This window comes from Stegodyphus dumicola, chromosome X2, assembly GCF_044657685.1.
Source record: "Stegodyphus dumicola isolate Sdum_Otavi_A_Nest chromosome X2, ASM4465768v1".
Classification (NCBI taxonomy): domain Eukaryota; kingdom Metazoa; phylum Arthropoda; class Arachnida; order Araneae; family Eresidae; genus Stegodyphus; species Stegodyphus dumicola.
The window spans coordinates 111322849-111345270 of record NC_140781.1 but is presented as its reverse complement, the minus strand read 5'-3'; the positions used below and the strand labels follow the sequence as shown (position 1 = coordinate 111345270).

Sequence of the window (22422 nt, the reverse complement as noted above, 5' to 3'; positions counted from 1 at the left end):
AGTATTATTTTTCGTCCTTCGCGCAGAAAGACTTAGCGGAGGGGAAAACAAGACCTTCTTTGCCTTGGGGACAACTTTGATCGGCAACGATGAACGGAGTGAAGACATCGGTTTTGCGTGGTATCGCTCGCGAGCTGCGAAAGGCAAATCCAAAAGTTTGTTCTTCTTCTATCATCTGTATTTCTGATTACATGTGAGCTATTATGTTTGAGGGAGATTAAAATTTCGTGTATTTAAGCGCTGTTTTATGTTTAAATTAATGCGTTCTCTATATTTGAGTATTTTCTAACATTGACGCAAGTGTATTTATTTTACTGTTTATTTATTTACTTTAGTTGAAGCCTGTGTCGGAGACGTCGGCATTTCTTTTTTTGATCAATGAATATCGGATTCATCAACTGACAGAGAAACGTACTTGTAAAAGCCCTGAAGAATTGTATTCTATGGGGAAAACTTATCTATGTTACCTACAATCTTTACGTAAAAATCAGGTACGCCTTTTTTTTTTTTTTTTTGTTTCTAAATTATCAGATTTCTCGAGAAGCTTTTGCGTATGTCGAAAAATCGTTCTGGAAGCACTTCCGCAGAGAACCCGGTAAATGTAAACATCGCCAACATTGGCGATAATAGTTCAAACCTGGTAACCCATCGGATTTATCCTATTCGCTTGTTCGAAGTTTGCAACCATTCCTCTTGCGTTCATTTTGTTGAATTATCACTGTCATTGTTCGCATTTGAAGATCTATATTATTCTTCTCTTATTTATTATTATTTTTTCTGAATTTTTTAACAACAAATAGATAGAAATAATTTCGTAGGTAGATGCCGGTTTTCGGTTCGGGATGAAAGGAGGGGTGAATGCTAATTTGTAACACGGCATTTCACGTTGTGTTCTTAATTATTAACAGCTCTAAGAACCATGAGGTTTCCAACCTCTAAAATAATTTGTTTACGTAGACCACAAAAATGTGCATATGCATTTTAAATAATTAAGTAGCGATAATAGTTCAAACCTGGTAACCCATTGGATTTATCCTATTCGCTTGTTCGAAGTTTATAACCATTCCTCTTGCGTTCATTTTGTCGAATTATCACTGTCATTGTTCGCATTTGCAGATCTATATTATTCTTCTCTTATTTATTATTATTTTTTCTGAGTTTTTTAACAACGAATAGATAGAAATAATTTCGTAGGTAGATGCCGGTTTTTGGTTTGGGATGAAAGGAGGGGTGAATGCTAATTTGTAACACGGCTGTTTACGTTGTGTTCTTAATTATTAATAGCTCTAAGAACCATGAGGTTTCCAACCTCTAAAATAATTTGTTTTCATAGACCGCAAAAATGTGCATATACATTTTAAATAATTAAGTAATGCTTTTTATTATTGGTTATTGTCATCTAAAATTATGAGAATAAATCAATTTTTATGGTGTAAAATTTTAACAATATATTGTTAATGCTTTTCTAACAATAACCTTTCAGAGGATCGCAGGTGTGACATAAATAGATGATGAAATTGAAATAAAAAATATTATTGATTATCTAAGATGACAGAATAGTTTGATGCATCACCATGGTCATCAAATTTAGCAAACCACTGCTGGTGTAAGGAATATATCGTTTTCTGTGTTAACTGGAATTTAAGACAAATTTTTTTCGTATATCACGTGTAACCGGTTAATTTCAGTATATTAATAGTAATTTATATTTTTTAAATGAATTTTTATTTCCGTTATAAATGCTTATGTATTGTCTTATGCTTAATAATATATTCTTTTCTGTGCTAACTTGAATTTAATACAAATTTATTTTCGTATATCACGTTTAACCGGTTCGTTTTACATCTACATGCTTATTATCTGTGAACTTTTACTACCATATGCTTGTATATTGTTTTGTTTGCTAACTTGAATTTACATGCACTAAAAATCACTTTTACAAAATATCACGTTTATGGCTCGGCTCATCGTCGATGAACCGCGAACTTGGTGAGTAAAAATGCAACGGCGCCAACGGGTTCTCTGCGGATGTATAGCTGCATGTAGGAAATTATAACTTTTCAGATTTTTTTTTTTTTTTTAAAAAAAGCCTTTTGATATATAGCAGAATATTTTTATTCCTTAAAGAAGAGGGCCGTCATTTCAGTTTTCCTTGCAGCGTATAAAGATTTTCTATGAAACGAATGTCATTTCTAAAGAAGATGAATTTTATGTAATTTTCAACTGAAACTAATATAGTCAAAAGTCGTTAATTTGGACACCCATAATCCAGAATGATCTTTAATCCGGACCTCAAAGCTACAAACTTTCTGCGCATGGCGTCGCGTTGACGCATGTGCGTAAGACCTTTACGGCTGCGAATAAGCTTGTGCGCGTGCACGTGCACAAAATACGTTTATGAGTGCACGTTTAATGTGTAACGGACGGTATAAGGTAAGCTAAAATTATCTAATTATCTATTTCAGTTAATGTTGCAGATTGCATTGTTCCTTAATCTTCGAATTGGATCCGGCTTATTATTTTTTGCGAACTGTTAGAGCAATTTTATAAAAGTAAGCTTGAACTTTCGATTATGTCGAACAGAATTTCTGATATACATTTACTAATATGTAAATGATTTACAAAGCGAAAGTATATTTCGAAGTTCATTAAACAAAAAGTGGAATTGCTGCAAAAAATGGATAAAGGCATATCCTTTGTTTATCTAAACTTTAACGTTTGTTTATCTAAACTTTGTTTATCATTAACGCCGCGGCGGGCGCGCAATGAATTGGAAGTTGATCTGTCAGCACTATCCTTATCTTCAGGGCAGATGTTTTTATTTTATTTGGCTTATAATTTCTTACTGATTGTAGTATTTCATCTCGATGTACTCCGTCTTTGATATGATTTAAATCAAATTCCTCGTCATTATAATTCGCTTCCGATAGCGAAGAAAGTGACAGAGGTTATTGAAAACGAAAATATTTCGATTGACGAATTAGTCGGTAGACACAGCAATTATAGGACTTGAACAGCGGAACTTTGTAACTGAACAAGAAATTATGTCTGTTTATAGAATTAAAGAGAAAGTATTATCACATAAAAAACGAAGCAACTTAAACAACTTACATTGAAAGAAATGTTTAATAAAGTAAACAAATAAATATTAAGCTTTTTTTTTTTTTTTTTTTTAATTTTGATACCCTTTAGATCATAATTGTTCTTTATTTCATAAATTACAATTTCATATTTTTAATTTTATAATTTCTGCATGCTATCTTACCAGATTTAAACTGATGATCTATAATCCGGAATCACCGAAGTCCCGATGAGTCCAAATTAACGACTTTTGACTGTAGTTCTTCCATCAGTAAATTAAAAATGGCCTCAGTTTTGTAATGTAATAATGGATATATGATTTAATTGATCTTTTTTCGGGGAAAGTGCAGAACGCCCACTGCTTGGCGCATTTTTAAGAATTGCACATACTTGGTATCCATGCACACATCAACCTATTTTCACTTAAAAAACATCCCAGAATTGCACAAAAATGGCATTCCTCACTCCTTTGACTTTATCCATGCACACATCGACCTATTTTCACTTAAAAAGTCAAAGAAAATTGACAAAAATCTAATTCTTCTTACTCTTGTAAAAAGCGCCAAACAAATAAGTGGGCGATTCCTTCACTTTACCGCTTTTTTCCTTTAATTTACTTTTATTTAGCATTTCAAAGCTTTTCATGATTCTGCTTGAAAAAATAAATTATGTTTTATATGAAATGAAAACACTTGGAATTGATTTTATACCAAGTATAAAAAGGAAAAATTTGGGATTTAAATATGAAAAATTCCTCTAATTAGGCTTTGCGTTTGAAGAATGGATATAAAGTGAAATAGTATGTCTGAGGTATGGTGATAATGATGGAAGTCTTGGTTATGATATGCTTAAGATCATTTGTGTACTTGCACAAAATATTTTTTAGGTATAAAAATGACAAAACATAAGGATTATAAAATACTGGATAATATTTGTTGAAAACTATTTTTAGTTGGCTGTCATGTTATAGGTAAATTTTATATTTAAGGGAAATAAATAAAAAGGTACTGGGACTACAATCTATTAACTTTTCATAAAAACTGTTGTAAAAAGGTACAACACTCACACTTTTTACTGGAATTTCCAGTTTTGCAGTGCTGAAAACATTGAAAATTATTCTTACTTCTTCAATCAAATATTGTCTATAGTCAGTGGAGTAGCCAGCATAACTGGCACCCGGGACAAAATATCTTTTTGGCACCCTCCCCGTCCTGAAAAAAACACAGTGATACGATAAAAATCTTTTCTGGAGACCATTTGGTGCCCCTCTGCGAGCGACGCCCGGGGCATCATACACCCCCTTGGCCCAACCTCACTACGCCACTGTCTATAGTTTCAGTAGATCAATAAATATTTTCAGTTTGTTCACTCATGATAATTATTCTTACTTCTTCATTCAAATCTTGTCTATAGTCCCGTAGATCAATAAATATTTCAGTTTGTTCAGTCGATTGCAGTCATCAGAGTGCTATCTATAATGACTGTGACTGTCTACAATGTTGTATATTTTACCAAGAAGGATTGCTCATGTTTCCTTTTTATTATCATCCCCTTTTTTACTTCCTTGTACAAAGTAAAAAGGAAGTATTGTAATCGCAAAAAGTTTTCAACAAAAATATCCATTTTGACCACTATCGAATGCAATTTAACGATGTTTTTGCATGACATCTGTACGTAAGGACAGAATAAAAGACTTTTCCTCCCAAAAAATTATAAAGTCCAGACCATAAAAGTTTCTAGGAACATTTCATATGCCGAAGCCAGAAGACAAATTCAAAGCACACAGCCTCAATCAAACAAATCATATGCCGGAGCCGTTAAATCAACACGCACTATAGCCACCCAAACTTCCATAAGTACACAGACTCCACCAAATAAAACCCAGCAGCCTGCAAGCAAGAAAAAGGAAAATCCAATCCATGTCATACAAAATAAAGAAATAACAATCTTGAGCAAACCAAAATCTGTGCCTGCAAAAATAGTATCCAAAAATAAAAGCCGAAGCAATAGTTCTGTAGATGGTATGAATTCTGAATCTCTAGATTCAGACAGTATGGAAGTGGAGGAGGGAATGGAAGTTCCCGAACATCTGCTTCCGCGGAAAACTAAAAAGCAACACAGAAGGAGCAAACATCAATCATAATGGCCACTCTCGTCTCATGGAACTGTCGCGGTTTCCACCGCAATTTGCTTGATATCCAAGCTATAGTAAATGCTTATCATCCTGTGTGCTTGGCAATACAAGAGACAAATCTGAAACCAGATCAGCATGCAAAACTTTGGAGGTTTTCTCTCGTCAGGAAGGATAACCTTGCAGGTGAGCGTGCCAGTCGAGGGGTATGTTTCCTCACCTCACTGGACTATCCCTCAAGTTCCTTTCCTTTGACGACATCTCTCCAAGTTGTCGCTGTACAAGTAAATTTTCATATTGTAGTTTCAATCGTTTCTTCTTATTTGCCTCCTAATGAACACATTGATCAGCGGGATTTAAATGACCTTGTGGCTCAGCTGCCTGAGCCTTTTATCATAATGGGTGATTTTAATGGCCATAGTCTGTTGTGGGGAAGCAAAGACACCAATTCACAAGGAAGGCAAATTGAGCAGGTAATTGAAGACCATTGCCTTTGTATCCTGAATAATGGGCAAGACACTTACTTCCATGAACCGACAAAGACATTCCACGCTCTTGATCTAGCCATCTGTTCACCATCTCTATTGCCATTTTGCAATTTTAGTGTTGGAAGTGATCTGTACAACAGCGATCATTATCCTATTGTTTTGTCTCTTGCACGAAGAGGAGCGAACCCCATGTCGAGACTCCCTCGGTTCATACTGGATAGGGCAGACTGGGAACTCTTCTCTTCCTCTGCAGATCTCACACAGAACATGGTAGAAGATGTGCTTATCGATGATGCAGTGGAAGCAGTTACAACTGCTATTACTCAGGCAGCTATGCTCTCCATTCCTAGAACATCAGGAAAAATAATAAAATATTCGAAACTGTGGTGGAATCGCGACTGTCATGAAGCACTGATAAAACAGAAAACAGCCTGGGGGATTTTTCGTAGATACCCAACTCTGCGAAACCTGATGGCATTTAAAAGAGCCAAAGCAAATGCACGAAAAGTAAGGAGGCAGAGCCAGAGGGATTCCTGGATTTCGTATGTGTCATCAATAACATTCTCTACGCCTAGTAAGCGGGTTTTGGAGAGAGTCAGAAAAGCATGCGGGATATATAAAGACCACTCACTTTCCTTTTTGGAAAAAGATGGCCAAGTGAGCTCTAAAAAATTGCAAATACTATTGGTGAGACATTTGCTGCCGTTTCTTCCAGCAGAAATTACTCACCTGCATTTCTTTCTATCAAGCAACACTCTGAGAAAAATCCCATCGCTTTCAACTCTTCCAACTTTGAGCCTTATAATAGAGATTTTACTGTGCTAGAGTTAAAGAGAGCTTTGTTACAGACACATAGGTCTTGCTGTTGTAATTCCTATTGCTAAGCCAGGGAAAGATCCAAGGAATCCCTCCAACTATCGGTCAATTGCCCTTACCAGTTGCTTATGCAAACTGTTTGAAAAGATGGTAAACAGCCGCCTACTTCTTGGAAAAGAATAATATTATATCTCCTTATCAAAGCGGTTTTCAAAAGGGTAGAACGACCGTAGATAACATGCTTCTTTTAGAGACATCCATTCGAAAAGCTTTTGTCAGAAGAAGTCACTTTGTCTCAATATTCTTCGACAATGAGAAAGCTTGTGATAAGGCATGGAGATACGGTATACTTCGGGATCTTCACGGGAGTGGCTTGCGTGGCAACCTACCAATTTTCATTCAGAATTTCTTGAATACTAGGACTTTTCAAGTAAGGATTGGCTCTGTTTTGTCAGATATTTTTGAACAGGAAGAGGGTGTGCCTCAAGGCTGTGTGCTTAGTGTAACCCTGTTCATTTTAAAAATAAACTCTGTACTAAAAGAACTTCCTCCCACCATCTTGGGATCTCTATATGTTGATGATTTACAGATTAGCTGTCGAGGGGCAGACATGAGATACGTAGAGAGGCAATTGCAGATGGTTCTGAATAAGATCCAAGGATGGTCAAACAAACAGGGATTTACTTTTTCCAAACAGAAAACTGTGTGTATTCACTTTTGTAGGAAACGAGGTCTCCATCCTGAGCCTGAGTTATATCTGAATGGTACAATTATTCCAGTTGCGCCCGAAGTAAAATTTTTAGGTGTGACGTTCGACCAAAAATTGACTTTCCTTTCTCATTTTTTAAACCTGAGAAAGAAGTGTTTAAAAACACTAAATATTTTAAAAGTATTGGCGAACACCTCCTGGGGTGCAAAGCATTGCTCCATGCTTCGCATTTACAGAGCGCTTGTCCGCTCTAGACTGGACTATGGCTCAGTTGTTTACAGATCCGCTCGGTCATCAGTATTGTTAAAATTGGATCCTGTTCATCATCAAGCTCTGCGGATTTGTTCAGGAGCTTTCAGGACTTCTCCTGTCCAGAGCCTGTATGGTGACTCCAATGAACCATCACTTTATCTGAGGTGTGAGAAATGTCCCTATTGCAATATTTTAATATTCTATCCCAATCTGAACATCCCAATAAGCTGTGCTTACTTGATAATGTGTGTAACACTTTATTTGAAACATGTCCATCCTGTGTTCCTACTTTTCCTTTAAGAGTTCGCCCTGTCATTGAGGAACTTTCCCTCTCTGATATGCATCCCCAAGCAGTACAGAATTTTGAAATCCCACCTTGGGAAAATGCACAGATTCAGCTTCTTGATGTTTTCAAGCATCATGTCAAGGCAAGCACCAACGAGATCATTTATAGACAACTCTTCACTCTTCACTGAGCACAGGCACAAATATAGCAGTTATTATCCGATATATACAGATGGATCCAGGTCAAATGATAATGTTGGGATGGTGTTTGTATTTCAAGATCACATAGAGGGCAGACGTTTGCACAATGGTTTCTCAGTCTTAACATGTGAACTAACTGCAATCTATTATGGTCTTTTGTACATCTCAAAGTTCTTCCACAAAAAGTTCATAATTTATACAGACTCGTATCGTGCTCTTAAATCTTTGGAAGCTTTGCCCAACACTGAAAATTCTGTTGTAGTGGATGTTCTCAAAATTCATATAAACTTAAAGTTTCGAGGATATGAAATCCTGTACTGCTGGGTTCCCGGGCATACGGGAATAAAGGGAAACAAGCTTGCAGACATTGCGGCAAAATCTGCTGTTGAACTGTCCAGTCGCCTTATCCGTTTTAGAGACATCTGTTGTGTCATCAAGGGGAAGATCTGAAAAAAATGGCAGCAAATTTGGGACGTTCAGCTTCACAATAAGTTGAGAAATGTAAAGCCTAAAATTGAGCATTGGGATTTTGCTGGAAATCGTAAGGAGGAAGTTCTTTTGACTTGCCTCAGAATTGGTCACACTAGAGTGACACATAACTATCTTCTCAAAGCTGAAAATGAGCCTGTTTGTTTTAATTGTAATGTTTGTTTATCTGTTTGTCATATTTTAATTGAGTATCCATGTTTTAATAGTCTTCGCCAGAAATATTTGAGTAGCTGTGACTTACCTCTCAACCTTTTAATCGGAAGAGAGGTCAATTGCAATTTATTTTATTACTTAAAAGAGACTGGCTTTTATTATCTAATGTAATTTGTTTTGAAGACTGTGTCTTGAATTTTAATGTATGCTTTTAACTTTGTTTTTATATGACTTCATCCTCTGGATTTGGTACATTTGTATACTTGTTTTTATTTATTGTATATTAATTTCATCATTTGTAATCATCCCATCTTGTGTTTCGCGCGATATAATCATCTTTGGTTTTGCGCAATAATCTCTCTCTCTCTCTTAGCAACTTGGAACAAGATGATATAATTTGAACTTCAAAGAAAAATAAGCAAAGAAGTTTTCACTTATCTTTTTCTGTATTCCTGCATTCTGATGTGGCAGAATTGCTGAAACGTCTAGAACCTGATGACCTCCAACCTTCTTCTCGAACTTTGATGTTCCATGCCGTTCGCTTCCGATCTTTTCCTTTTTTGCCCCTTGTCTAGGAATCTGGGACTCTTTCAGGAGGGTTGCGGGTTCTAGAATGCCAATTTCCTTTTTAGCTTCGGTGGGGATATCCGGCCTTCAAGGTCTTTGAATCTTCTCTTGGACTTTCTAACTTCTTGGTCAGGCACGGTTGTCTCCACGGGTCTTTTCTGGCTTTTCGTTTTCCATTCTGGTTCTCCCTTGTAGTTGTTGCTGCTGGAAACTGTGGTTTACATCTAGTTTCCACTCGTTGTTGAATTCTCTCCTTTACTGGAACCTTGTCAGCAGGCCTCTCTCTCCTGGTCGGTGGTACTGGAGTTTTCACAGAATCCTCGGCTCTGCTCGTTGATCTGTCGGTGCTAACTTCCTCCTTTTTTGTGCACTTGTAGCATTACTGGATTGGATCCCCCTGGTCAAAGTTTGCTGGCTCTGCTTCCTTTTTTTGTGTTGGGGGACCCCAGCTGTGCTCTTGAGCTGGCGAGCTTCTCTCCTCACTTCCAGGATCCTGTACTTTAAAATCATTACTGCTGTAGTACGGCTAGATCTGGTCAATATTTGCAACCAGTGGGCCATTTTCGGCCTTTAAATAGAACGTGGCTTCTCTTATTCTTTCTACCATGTACGGCCCTTCAAACCTGGGCTCAAACTCTGCAACTCTGTTTTCGGGTGTAGATGATAATGAATAATTCAACATAAGAACTTGCTGTCCCACTTTATATTCCAATTCCCTTCTATTTCTGCCATAATAGACTTTTTGCTTTTGTCTTACTATGTCAGAGCTTTTAATTGCTTTGTCGATAATTTTCTGAATGTCTTTTAACTTGAATTCTTCTTGTCTCTGTTGTACAAAGAACAGCTTATCCAAAGGCGTTATGATTTTTCTTCCTTAAAATAACTCTGCGGGGGTCTTCTGCGTAGTATCGTGCTTTGCGGTTCTCAAGGCAAAACCTAACTCATTGACACAGCTGTCCCAGCGGTCATGAACATTTTTCACATATCCCCTGATAATTTTTACAATATTCTTATTTACGCGTTCCGCTATATTCTATATGGTACCATTTGTAGATGGCGTATGCCAAGTCCTGTGCACAAATTTTTAAATATACTGCTAACAAACTGTTTTCTGTTATCTGATATTACTTTTAGTGAAGCCCCGTATTTTAAAATATATTTATTTAAGAATGAATCTGTGACTATTTTAGCTGAAACTCGTTTAAGACGGACTATTTCTACCCATTTTGAAAAAGGGTCAACGATTGTTAATAGATATCTGTTTTTGTTGTTTTTTTGTCCTAGGGTAGGGTCCTATGCCAACAATTCCATTTGGAAAAGTGGTCTTTATGTTTTTTAAATACCTGGCTGGGCTGTAATTAACATCGTTTATTAACTGGCACATAGGACATGACTTAACATACGCCGTAATAACTCTCTGTAACTGCGGAAAATAAACCGCTTCGTGTACCCTCTTTAGTGTTTTTCGTATTTTGAAATGTCCAGCAGATGGTAGATCGTGCAACTCCTCTAATATACTTAAAACATAGACTCGCTGAGATTACTTGCCAGTATTCCTGATTTTCATTTGTTACCTTTGTATAAAATAACAATTTGTTGATTATTTCGTAATGCTGAGCCCTCTTGCGAATAGCCATTAAATCTATATGCTCAAAGTTTTCAGGGTCTTCCAAGTATGTGTAAATATCTTTAAATTCGGGTCCTTTTTCAATTCTTCGACTATCGTTTCACGGGACTCGATAACTCTTGAGGTGAAACTAAAACTAAGATTAACTACAGAAATATAGCTGAAGCTTTCAAGTTTCTAATGCAGTTGGCCCCTTAAACACAAGATGACTGCAAAGCTATCAAGGGCCTGAGTACAGCCGAGTGTAATAACAGCTTTGAGAGAGAGAGTGGCCAAAAAGGCAGACACGCGTAAATCAGAAACTAATGCTCTCTCACTCTGTAAGTAACTTCGCGGTTTAAATACCGCTCCTCCTCATTAAGTATTCAGAAAGTTTCCAAAACTATGTTCTGGCCGGAAGTAGTAAGTTGAAGTTAAGAATTTGACAGGAAAGGAACTTTAACTTAAAATTTAACTGTTAATAAAATTAGCATAATCCTTAAATAGTTAATGGGCAATAACACTCAATCCACATAGGGATCATCTGGTCGATGATACCTGGAAAGTGAGGATAAATCACTGCATGGATTGGCCTGCCAGATGTCCTAACCTTAATCCTACAGAGCATGTGTAGGATGCTCTTTGGAGGACAATTTCATCTTGCCATCTCCCTCTGAGAACCATCCCGGAGATGGAAACTGCCTTGCTGCAGAAGGAAGTGGGGAGCAACAGCCTCAGGGATTCCTCAACAGCCTCAATCATAGGGAGTGGGGCCCAGAAATATATTTTTGTATAGGGGCCTATGAATTCTACTTAGATCACTGGTTACATTATACAAAAAAATACTAGTTTTACATATAGTTTCACTAAAATTATTCACATAATATGCAAAGTCTGTAACACTGCCCCATTTCCAGGGACTGCAGCTCTGGGCGGTGCAATCCCTGGACAGGATGCCATGCTTACAAATAAGGAAAATCAATGCAATACTAAAGCAATACTTTCAGTAAATAACATAAAGCAAGTCAAATACTAAATCAATAAATAAATTCATAAATTTACAAATTCATATACAAACAGGACCATGGACTTAGTCTACCTATTTACAGTACATACACTATGAGGACTACATACTATGGCCATAGTAAGGAGCTTAGCCTAGCATAATGAATCATTTTGACTTAGAATCTGGTGACTTATGGATTAAACTATGATGTTGTTCAGCCTGTTAAGATGGTGTAAAGACTGCCCCAAGGTGACTAGTTTAGCAGAGAGCCTTTTCCATTGAATTGGATTCCATAACCTCACCTTGTCAGCTTTGTTGAATCGATGTCCTGTAACACTTGTGTCATATCAGTCTTCGTCTTCTCCAATGGCAAATTGACTTGTTCATGTGCAAAATTGTGCATCACTTCAAACTGTGCCTGGAGATCTTGAATGTACTTCTCAGGCTATGAAGGTGCATCGAGATGGCAATGTAGAACAGCCAGTTGTCTCATGGACAGCACTGCGATAGGCCACTAAGAACAGAAATAGCTTCTGGCTACAATCCTGTTAATCTCTGGAAATGATTAACAAAAGGCTATTAAGGATGGTTTGATTAAACCTCTCTACCATTCCATCTGACTGGGGATGTAGAGGTGTCATTTGGGTTTCGTCAATGCCGAGTAGTTTGTAGAGTTCTTTAGCCGAGATAAAAATTCCTTCTTTGATCAGAACGTAACTGAGGAGGCACTCTGAACTTGGAAATTAAATGCTGTATCATTACCTCTGCTATCGTGATAGCCTCTTGACCAGGAATAGGATACATTTCAGGGCACTTGGTGAAGTAATCAGTGACAAAGAGAATGTATTTGTTGCCATCAGCTGTCTGTGGCAGAGATCCCTGGATGTCAAAGGTAATATGTTCAAAAGGAGCTCCTACATTGTAATGTTCAGAGATCGCAAGATTTGCGGCACTTTTGTACATCATCCTTTGCATTACTCCAGTAGAAGTGTCCTCGAACACTGCAAAGTCTTCATTATTCCTCTTGTGGGACTGCTATATAGTTCTTCAAGGACATCCGGGATCCAGGATCTTCAAAGTATAAACTGCCATCTGAAAGCATTTCCATCATCTGATTTGAATTTCCGGTACAAGATGCCGCTTCTAATAGGGAACGAGTTCCAGAGAGCCCAATATTGTCTTGTTTTACAAATATAAATCGAATGTCTTGCCAGGTAGATTTCCTATTTGAAGATTCCATTAAGTCAATAGTGGGTTTAATGCTGCCACCTTCCAAATGGTCTTTCCTAACTTCGTCCCTCCATGTGTCTGGGTCAGACAATGTTGAGTTCGTAACTTGACGTTCGACTGGAGTAAGCAGCTCGTATTTCACTTTGAACCTGGAACAATATCAGAGCTTTCTGAGCAGGGTATTTTAACGTCAGTGTTTTTCATGTGATGAGCCTTCCGATGACAGACAGTGATGTCATACTCCTGGAATCTCTGTATCCATCTAGCTATCTGGCCTTTGGGATTCTCAAAATTTAAAATCCAGATTAAAAATGTCAATAGTTGCGGAGCAGGAATTTTCTACCAGAGATAAATGATGGAAATCTTCTATGCATTTAACTATAGCAAGCAACACTTTCCTGGTAACTCAGATACTTGCTCAAATATGCTACGGCACGTTCTTGACCATTTATTTTTGGGGACAAAACAGCACTGACACACTAATTGCTTACATCGGTGTTGAAAATAAATGGTTTGTCAAGCTGAGGATACATCAGGACTATCGCAGATGTTAAAGACTCCTTTACTTTGTTAAAGGCACCCTCACATTTTTTGGTCCACTAGAACTCATGCTTGCTCTTTGTCAGCTTGTGAAGGGGTCTTGTGATCGAATAAAAGTTCTTTACAAACCTGCAATAGTAGATGCAAAGTCCCGGGAAACTTCTGAGCTAATGAACATTTCGGAGCTTTTCCAAACTTTAACTGCTGACATTTTTTCTTGGTCCGTACGTCCGAGGTAAGTCACTTCCTGTCTGAATAATTTGCATTTAGCGGGATTCGACTTTAGATTGGCTTTTTTTGATTTCTGAAGCACCTTAAACTAAATTTAACTAACAACTGATTCAGATTTAAATATCATTAGATACAATAACAGACAAAAAAATGAAAAAAAAAATGTTAAAAAATTTTAATTAAGAATTCATACAATAACTGAGATTTCAATAAGAAAATTAATTTTTCATTTTCTTCACATAAACTTGAATTTCTACAGAACTACTTGCTATCCTGTGCCTACCACTATGAACTGATATCTTATGGTACTTATTCTGTGTACTGGGGTATTATTGTAATGAAATCTGGCTTCCCCCCTCATCCCTAGTGGGTATTATTTGGCAATTGCATATAAAATGGCATCAAACACTGTTGTTCTCTGTACCTTATTTCACCACTCTACTGATTGCACACGGTTTCCATTGTTTGTATTTGATGTCAGCCTCAGGATCAATGTTTGCATTGAAATTAATAAAGGAAGGGGGGAAATGAAAAGAAAAGAAAGAAAGCCTTCTCATCTTTTCTTAGCTATTTAAAAAAAGGGTATACTTTAGCGTTATCTGCCCATCGCTCCCACAATTGTTGCTGACTACTTTTTTGCCAACCTAACACATGAAAAACAGTAGCCATTTTAAAAAAGAGCATGCTGAAAATTATATGCATCTGAAAATTATATGTATCAGAAATTAAAAATGGAAGAAACTTCCATAATGAAGCGCTCAAAATTTGAAAGGTATTTACATGTTATTGCAACCACCTTAGAAGTGGCCAAACTTTCAAGAATATACCAACCTCTGGCATAAACAATCTTCAGGCAATCATAATGATCCTTACGTCAAGCAACGTTGCCATTTTCCTATGCTTTCCTTTCATTGTCTTAGAAATTCCAACAGTTTTTATAAATAAATCGCAATACTTTTTGCTTGGAACTTAGTATGCCCTTGTGGAATCTGCCAGCAATGGAAACAACTCTTAAAATTTCTGCAGGAATACAAAATTTTGCTAACAAATCTCTAAAGGGGTCAAAAAGGAGATACATTTAGTAGATAGCCAGTGTTGCTGAGGTTTCTGTGAACCAAGTCTTTGCAATTTTCTAATTTTGGTTTAAGCAAAAGCAGATCACTGTGTACTTAAACAAGGTTGTTTTGAAACCTTATTTTTCGAGTATTTAATGTCTGGTTGGAAGCTATGTAAGGATTATGTTAATTTTATTAACAGTTAAATTTTAAGTTAAAGTTCCTTTCCTGTCAAATTCTTAACTTCAACTTACTACTTCCGACCAGAACGTAGTTTTAGAATCACGTCTGAATACATAACGAGGAAGAGCGGTATTTAATTGCGAAGTTCTTTGGCCTTAGTGAGAGAGAATTAGAGTTTCTGGTTTGCGAATGCCTTTTAGCCACTCTCTCTCTCTCAAAGCTGTTATTACGCTCGGCCGTATGCAGGCCCTTGATAGCTTTGCAGTCATCCGGTGTTTAAGGGGCCAACTGCATTAGAAACTTGATAGCTTGGCTATATTTCTTTAGTTAAACTTAGTTTCAGTTTAATTCTTAGTTTCTTAAGTTCAAGTCCAAGTGTCGGCTTTTATTGTACACTCCAAGATGGAGTTTTGTTAAATCTTATTGGAATAATAAAGGGTTAGTTACCCTTCCATCTTGTTGTTTCTTGCCACACGAACTTAAGCGATTATTCGCTAACTAGTTCTTAAGATTCGCCACTTTCTACAGTAATTAAGATTAAAACAGTGAAAATCTTACAACATGAACCCAGGATCAATTGCACCCCTGAAAAGTCGAACATAGGGCTCTAAGATCTCACCTGTATACCTCATACCAGTCATGGAACCTTTCTCAAACACATGCAGGGGTATCCAACATAATGCCTGCCCAAACCATTACATCTCCACAGCAGTAATGACCATTTCCTCGATGACAGATTGTTGTTATCATGTTCAAGCTTTTTCCTGATACAGGTTGTGCTGAAAATCTGTGTGGGCTGAATCTCGACTCATCTGTAAAAAGCATGGTGCTTCACGGCACACATTGCGTGCACCACGCTAGGCGTGCTGTTTTGTGTGCTGGTGAGTGGGATGCGAACAGTGGGTCTTCTGGCCTACAGCCTTACCTAATGAAGCCTTTGTACAACTATAGATTGTGAAACTCGGGTTCCAATCACAGCGTACAACTCATATGATAGTTGTAATGCTGCAGCAATTCTGTGTTGCCCTGCAAAAAGTGCCGAATATCAATCGTCATTCATCATTGTGGATCTTAGCCAACATTGTCCAAATCTTTTCTATATGGATCCAGTGTCCTGAAACTGTTTGCATGAATCGGAGATGACAGAGGGCATTATATGGAGCTCAGTAACCACAATCACTTGTGAATCGCTTGCCTCCAATCTACTGACAGTTCTCGATCTTATTCCATCATCTATACATTCATGGCTTCTCATTCTACCTGATGCCTTAAAAAATTTACTCACTTCTTGCAAGAAACAAGGTAAATATCGTTCATTCACAGAAATTGCCAAAAAAAATCTTGTGTGCTTATATACCCTCCACAATCACTGTTCACAGACAAGCCTGTGTACAGTTTTGTATTCAAGTCTGAATATTTATGTAATTCTTTGGCGATTTAATTAGTACCTTTGATTCAGTACTTTTTATAAAAATAGACATAATTTACAAATTCTCTTAATTTTGACAATAGTATATTATTATGGTAGGTATTTTTTTAAACTACTATTCAATAAAATCCATAGTTGATACCCATGCCGACTATGCCAGTATAAAAGCCCAATGGTGTATTAAAGAAATTTTTGCTATAATAGCCCCACTTTCTTTTTCTGCTGGATACAGAAGTTTGCTATAACGAGCATTATTGGCATTAAAATCATAAAAATATATTTGCCTTTGATTGTTAATTATCATATGGAGTAAGATTTCACTTTCATTAAAAGTTGCATTTGCTGTTTGGCAAAGAATTTTCTTAAAATTGTGTATATTTAAATAAGTATTATAATTACTATGCATCACAAAATTTCTTTAATCAGGTATTATGGTAATTTGAAGAAACTGCCCAAAGCTAACTACTAATTCGTTATTCCAGTAATTGAGGGGGGGATTGGTAACTATGAAAAGGAGAAAGTTATATTTTTAAATAGAAAGAAGTAGGATTTAAAATGCTTTATTCATTCACTTTTTCAATGTTATTCAATATTATAATTATCTAGCAACACTTTAAAACACAGTAACAGATATGTAGCGACAGTGTTCTGAGGAGCATTATTAATCTTTACCCTTAAATTAGCTCACTCCTTTATGTGTATGAGAAAAATCTGATGTGAAGCTATAGTGTAAAAATATTTTTGGAAGTCCTTACAAAGACATCTAATGAATTATAGAGGTTCCTAATGTTCCATCCCATTGTGTTAGCTGCCTCTGTCACAGGCTAGCCTCCAGAAACTCGAAAATGGCTTTCACAATAAGCCTGTAATGAAACTATAACTAGACACAGAATCACTAATGGCTTTTGTCCAATATTTCCCCTCTAAGCTACACAAGCTTCTGCTTTTGTACATACATTATATGTATGTTTTTATGGAAGCAAAAATAACCAATATATTTCTATTTTCTTTCTAAATTTAAAAATTGTAAATCTAATTCAGCAGAATGTCTAAGGGCCCTCTAATGCCTTGGGCTACTATGTGTCTGCATTCTTTGCATACCCCTATTTACACCACTGAATGTAACGTGAAATGCTTGAAAGAGATGAATCTGTGCCAAAAAAATAAAATTATTGGGCCAAGTCTATTTAACATTGAACTAAATGGCTATCTCGCTAAATTGGTGAGATATTGCCAAGCTGGCAGTGGTTATCATGACTAATTTTTGTCGCCAAGCTTGGCAACATTTTGGTCCGGTCCCTGTGTGACTGGAGTTGGTACTGAACTTGATCCCTATTTGTAACTGTAATTGTAGCATTCTTAGTAGTTTGAAATGTAACTATTGGCTGTGATGCTGAGAACTGTATGAGTGCTTTTGTAAAGAGTTCCAGAGCTTTAAAGGTTTCTTTCTGTAAAAATAAATTTTATCAACCTATTGTGAGTTCTGTGTGCATTCAATGTTATGGACTTACACAAGTGTGTATATGAACAGTATGTATATGAGTTGGCTTATTCTAGCAATTTAGAGAAGCTTTGTAAATTAAAATTTTAATTTGTAAAACAAGCATCGTGAAATGAAAGAGCTGTTGTTTATTATGTTTGCAGAGAATTTGTGTCTCAAATATAGCATTGTATATATCCTTTTTTATTAACTAATGATTTGTATTTTACACCAAATTATGTATTCATCAGAAAAACAGGACAATACTTTATTGTGCATATAAACCATTCTGAATCTTAACAAAATATCCAAAATACTAGTTTGTCAAACACTGTAATAGCTCATCTTTTGTAGGAGTTACTTAGTCAATATTATAGTAAAGGAGAGCGTTCTGTGCAAGAAACTGCAGATCTACTGGGATTTAGACTTCCAGAGAATAAGGAGATTTAAGATATCACACAAGGTGATTTGTTCATTATTTATCTCATTGAAAATGTGATTTTTTTCAACAAAAAATTTGGGCACGTTCTGATTATCCTAACCTTCCACCTAAAAGTTACAAACCCATTGGTGATTTTAAAGTGCATTAGGGAATTCATTGATGACTTTACAGAGAAACATTTGTTTGGGTATATTTCTGTTTCAATCTGGGTCATCCTAACACATAAACCCAACAGGCATTTGCCCAGGAACCTCATACTAATCCATTTACATTTCATTTCTGTGAATGGTTGTCATAGGGGCACCAGCACAGTTTAAGTTATTAAGATGGCAATGATTTGAATGATGCATCCAGTCCCATCTACTTTTTACATTCGTTAAAAAAATAGAAAATAAAAGAGGCAAATTCCACAGATGATTAGGCTGAGTAGTAAAATCTCTGAAGACTAGTAGTTCTGACCTAGGTTCGAATCCAGGCGAATGGGCTGACTGCACAGGTGTTTTCATGGTGTTTCCTCGTGTGTAATGTGTATACAAATCAGTTCTCTTAGAAAAAGTCCTCCACGAAGGCAGCCCTTCCCTTAGGCAGATAGCTCTAGCATGCTTTGTTGTAATAACCAAAATCCACAGATGATTTACAGTTAAATACAGCAAAACAAATGTACACAGTGCCAAAAAAGTGCTAATCAGGAAAATAACTATTGAATTTCGAAAGTGCAAATCCATGTGTACTCAAATACTTATGTGCTATATGCATGCCTAGGCTGCCACATAATTAGCTTTTGGTGACATCCTGAGTGTCCACATAAACACTTTTTTGCAACATTGTGGGTATTGCCTCATCAGTACTTTTTTGCTGTTTTTCAGTGGGGGGGGGTACAAATAATCAGAAAGTGCCAAAATCTTTTTCGGTATTATTTTCATCTCTTACGATGTTTTTTATGTTCATTGTAAAATGTTATCTGTATTATTTTCTTCTGAATGGGCTAAGGTGTATTTTAACCTCTTAAGGGCCATTTCCACTGGGGTTTATCTGAGCAAACGAACACAACTGATGTAGCTGACCCATCTCCAAAACCAGTTTTTCCCATAGGGTAGTAAGTTGAAAAATCTGAACTGCAGCCACAGCGGGTCTAGTTGACACATGCAACTGACTCCGTTAGCTCAGATAAACCCCAGGGGGAACGGCCCTTTAAATCTAACTACCCTAGCCATGATATATATTTTATCTGTTTCTAACCATTTCCAAGCTCTTTTATGATTGTCTAATTTTGTATCTTACATCGTATAACATAATAGGGGGACCTGAAAGTAATGTCGCTTTCTTACATGTAATTCACATGAATAAATTTTTAACACGTTTTTATTTTTAATCAATAATGTAGTCACCTTCGTTATAAACAACCTTTTGCCATCTAGTGTGCAGATTTTCAATCCCCAGACCGATATAAATCAATTACTTTTTGAGTAAAATATCTCAAGATGACATTTTGGACATCTTGCACGGTGCGGTCTTGCATTGTCATGTTGCAGAATGATGCCTTTTCTATTGACAATCGCCGGATATTTTTCGATTAAAGATTGGTTCACTCGATCCAATTGTTCACAATAAAGATCTGCATTAACAGTTTGTCCACGTTTTAGCAATTCAAAATGAACGATTCCGCGAATGCTCCACCAAACACACAGAAGCACCTTTTTGGGATGTAAACCCTTTGTAACCCCTATTAAAATTTCCTTTTGCGTTTTGGATTATCATATCATATAGGACCCATTTTTCTGTATGGTGCTGTTGAAGCAATACGTTGCATGTGATGGATCGATTGGCTTTGTTCTTTTCGGACAGATTATGGGGGACTCAAACACCTGCTTTGCTTATTTTTCCATTTTGCTTTAAATGTTCTTGGATGGTCGACTAAGATTGGTTAAGAGTGTTTGACATGGATTTGCTTCCACTTCTGCCCTTAGCATGTTGTTGTCGACATGTGCAGAAACAACATTACTTTCCGGTCCCTCTGTTATAAAGTATAGAATGTTTGTATACAGTTAATCTGAGAATTACCAGGTAAGTAAGATGATGGTATTGTGTTATGTGTAAAACAAAATGGCTAATGATGCACAACCTTTTCATGTAATTCTCATGTCATTGCTGGTTTTTACCATTAAGCATGCTTAAGTAGTCACCTAAGGACACGAAGATGCCATGGATGTACATTTTTCATAATTGAAGGGAAAATGCATCATAGATAGTAGAATTTTTTAATTCTAGTAAAATATTATTTAGTATAAAACTTACAAGTAACATTTTCAGTGATATTACTTTTCAGAAGAGTAGAAATGGAAATAGACTGATGGAAAAGGAACAAGATTGAAAAAGTTTAGGTGAGGAAAAGATGTAAAATACCAATGATGATGTTGTTTTCAGCCAGAAGAAGATGAATTTAATCTGACTGCTATTCCCCCTCTCGTCTAATCATCATTTATCCTTTATGCCTTTTAAACTATTTTCTGGTGTAACAAAATATTTAGCAATCCTGCTAACCTTTGCATTTACACTGGCCCATAAAGCAGCTGTGTAATAATCAATAAAGTTGGCAGTCTTTAATTGTGGCCTTCTTCATTAAATTTTAAGCTATGTTTTGTTTAAATCCATCATCTAACTTTGCAATCTTAAGCAGGGCAAATACTGCACTATCTAACTTTGTATCACCAAATGCTGAATCCCTGTTTATGAATGTAACTAAGAGACTGTATTTATTTGTCATTAAAATTATTGTTTTCTAGCTGTAGTAGTATTTTAAATGTTTGGGTTTAATCATATACACTTGTTGAAGCATAAAGACTTACAGAAAGTCTGTAATTTTTCTTCAAGAAAATGGTATTTTGCTGGATCATTGGATATGTGCAAATAATTGCAATACAAAGCTGTATACAGGGTTGTCGTGCTACCTGGAAAATTGGGAAAACCTGGAAAAGTCGGGGAATTCGAAAATTGACCAAAAAATTCAGGGAAATGTCAGGTAATTGAAATATTTTAGCCCAAATCTGGAAAAGTCAGGAAATTTCATACGGCGATGCCCCCCAAAAAGCGAGTTTTGCTCCGACGTTGGAAGCGATCACCTGTTTTGGCGAATTGTGTACCGCGTGAGGCCAGCTGGTATAAAGCCAATTTTCGCAGCTCCAATAAGATTGTGTTTTAGAAAGTTAAAGCAAGTTCCCAGTAACATCGAGAATCGACAGACGCGCATATGCAGTGGATGTTGAACTAAGGAAAATACATATTCTCGTGTAAAATAAAATTGATTTAATCCTAGTATAGGGTACCATGGGGATTAGAATAGCTTTCATGTATTCTATTCTAAACCTCCATGCACCGTATACACGGAATTTGGGGACGTTATGATGAGCAGCAACGGTCAATTTAGTGTTGGCGACAATTTTCAAAATCGTGCCAAGGCCGTAGCTGTAAAATAAAAAATAGTAATCAGTATACTGGCTAACCATTTAATATAACTATAGTCGCCAAAATAATCGTTCATTATTCTAATTCAGTTTTTAAATGGTTATCTTTATTTTAATGTTATTTGTATCATTTAATGCTGCTTCTTCCGTCTAAATTTATTTATTAGTATTAAATAGTACTTTCAAATTTCAGGAAATTTTCTCTGGCATTAATCCTGAAATTAATTCTAGCAGTAGGATGACATACCATCACGAAATTCAATGAACATATTTATTGCTTATGTATGCTAATAAATAAATATAAAATACCTGAATTTATTTGAAAATACCATTAAATAGATTTTTCTTTCATTTAGCTGCAAAATGTATAAAAAAAAAGAAAAAAAAAAGACGTTTTTTAATCCAGATTGGGCAGATTCTAATCTCAATCTTCAGTGGAGAAAACAACTCCTATTATAGTTGTAATAGTAATGCTTTGGGGATTATGTATAATATATATATATAAGTCGTACGTAATTGGCAAATTTTTTGTTTTCAAGCGGTACCATAATTAATTTACCTTCTTAGCACAGCCAACGTGTATTATG

General features: G+C 36.3%; 1 protein-coding gene across 2 annotated transcripts; it reads left to right on the top strand.

The window, feature by feature from the left end:
- The first annotated feature begins 4 nt into the window (after positions 1 to 4).
- On the top strand, positions 5 to 21156 carry LOC118200561 (protein FMC1 homolog). Of its 2 annotated transcripts, none has more exons than XM_035372521.2 (4): positions 5 to 155; positions 336 to 491; positions 18287 to 18395; positions 20701 to 21156. In XM_035372521.2, exons 1-3 carry the CDS (start codon positions 90 to 92, stop codon positions 18380 to 18382), a joined length of 318 nt encoding a protein of 105 aa, XP_035228412.1. In that variant the 5' UTR covers positions 5 to 89; the 3' UTR covers positions 18383 to 18395; positions 20701 to 21156. The 2 variants fall into 2 exon arrangements, with proteins under 2 accessions (XP_035228412.1, XP_085665049.1); XM_085808923.1 differs by having other exon boundaries at positions 20685 to 21156.
- The last annotated feature ends 1266 nt before the right edge of the window (positions 21157 to 22422 follow it).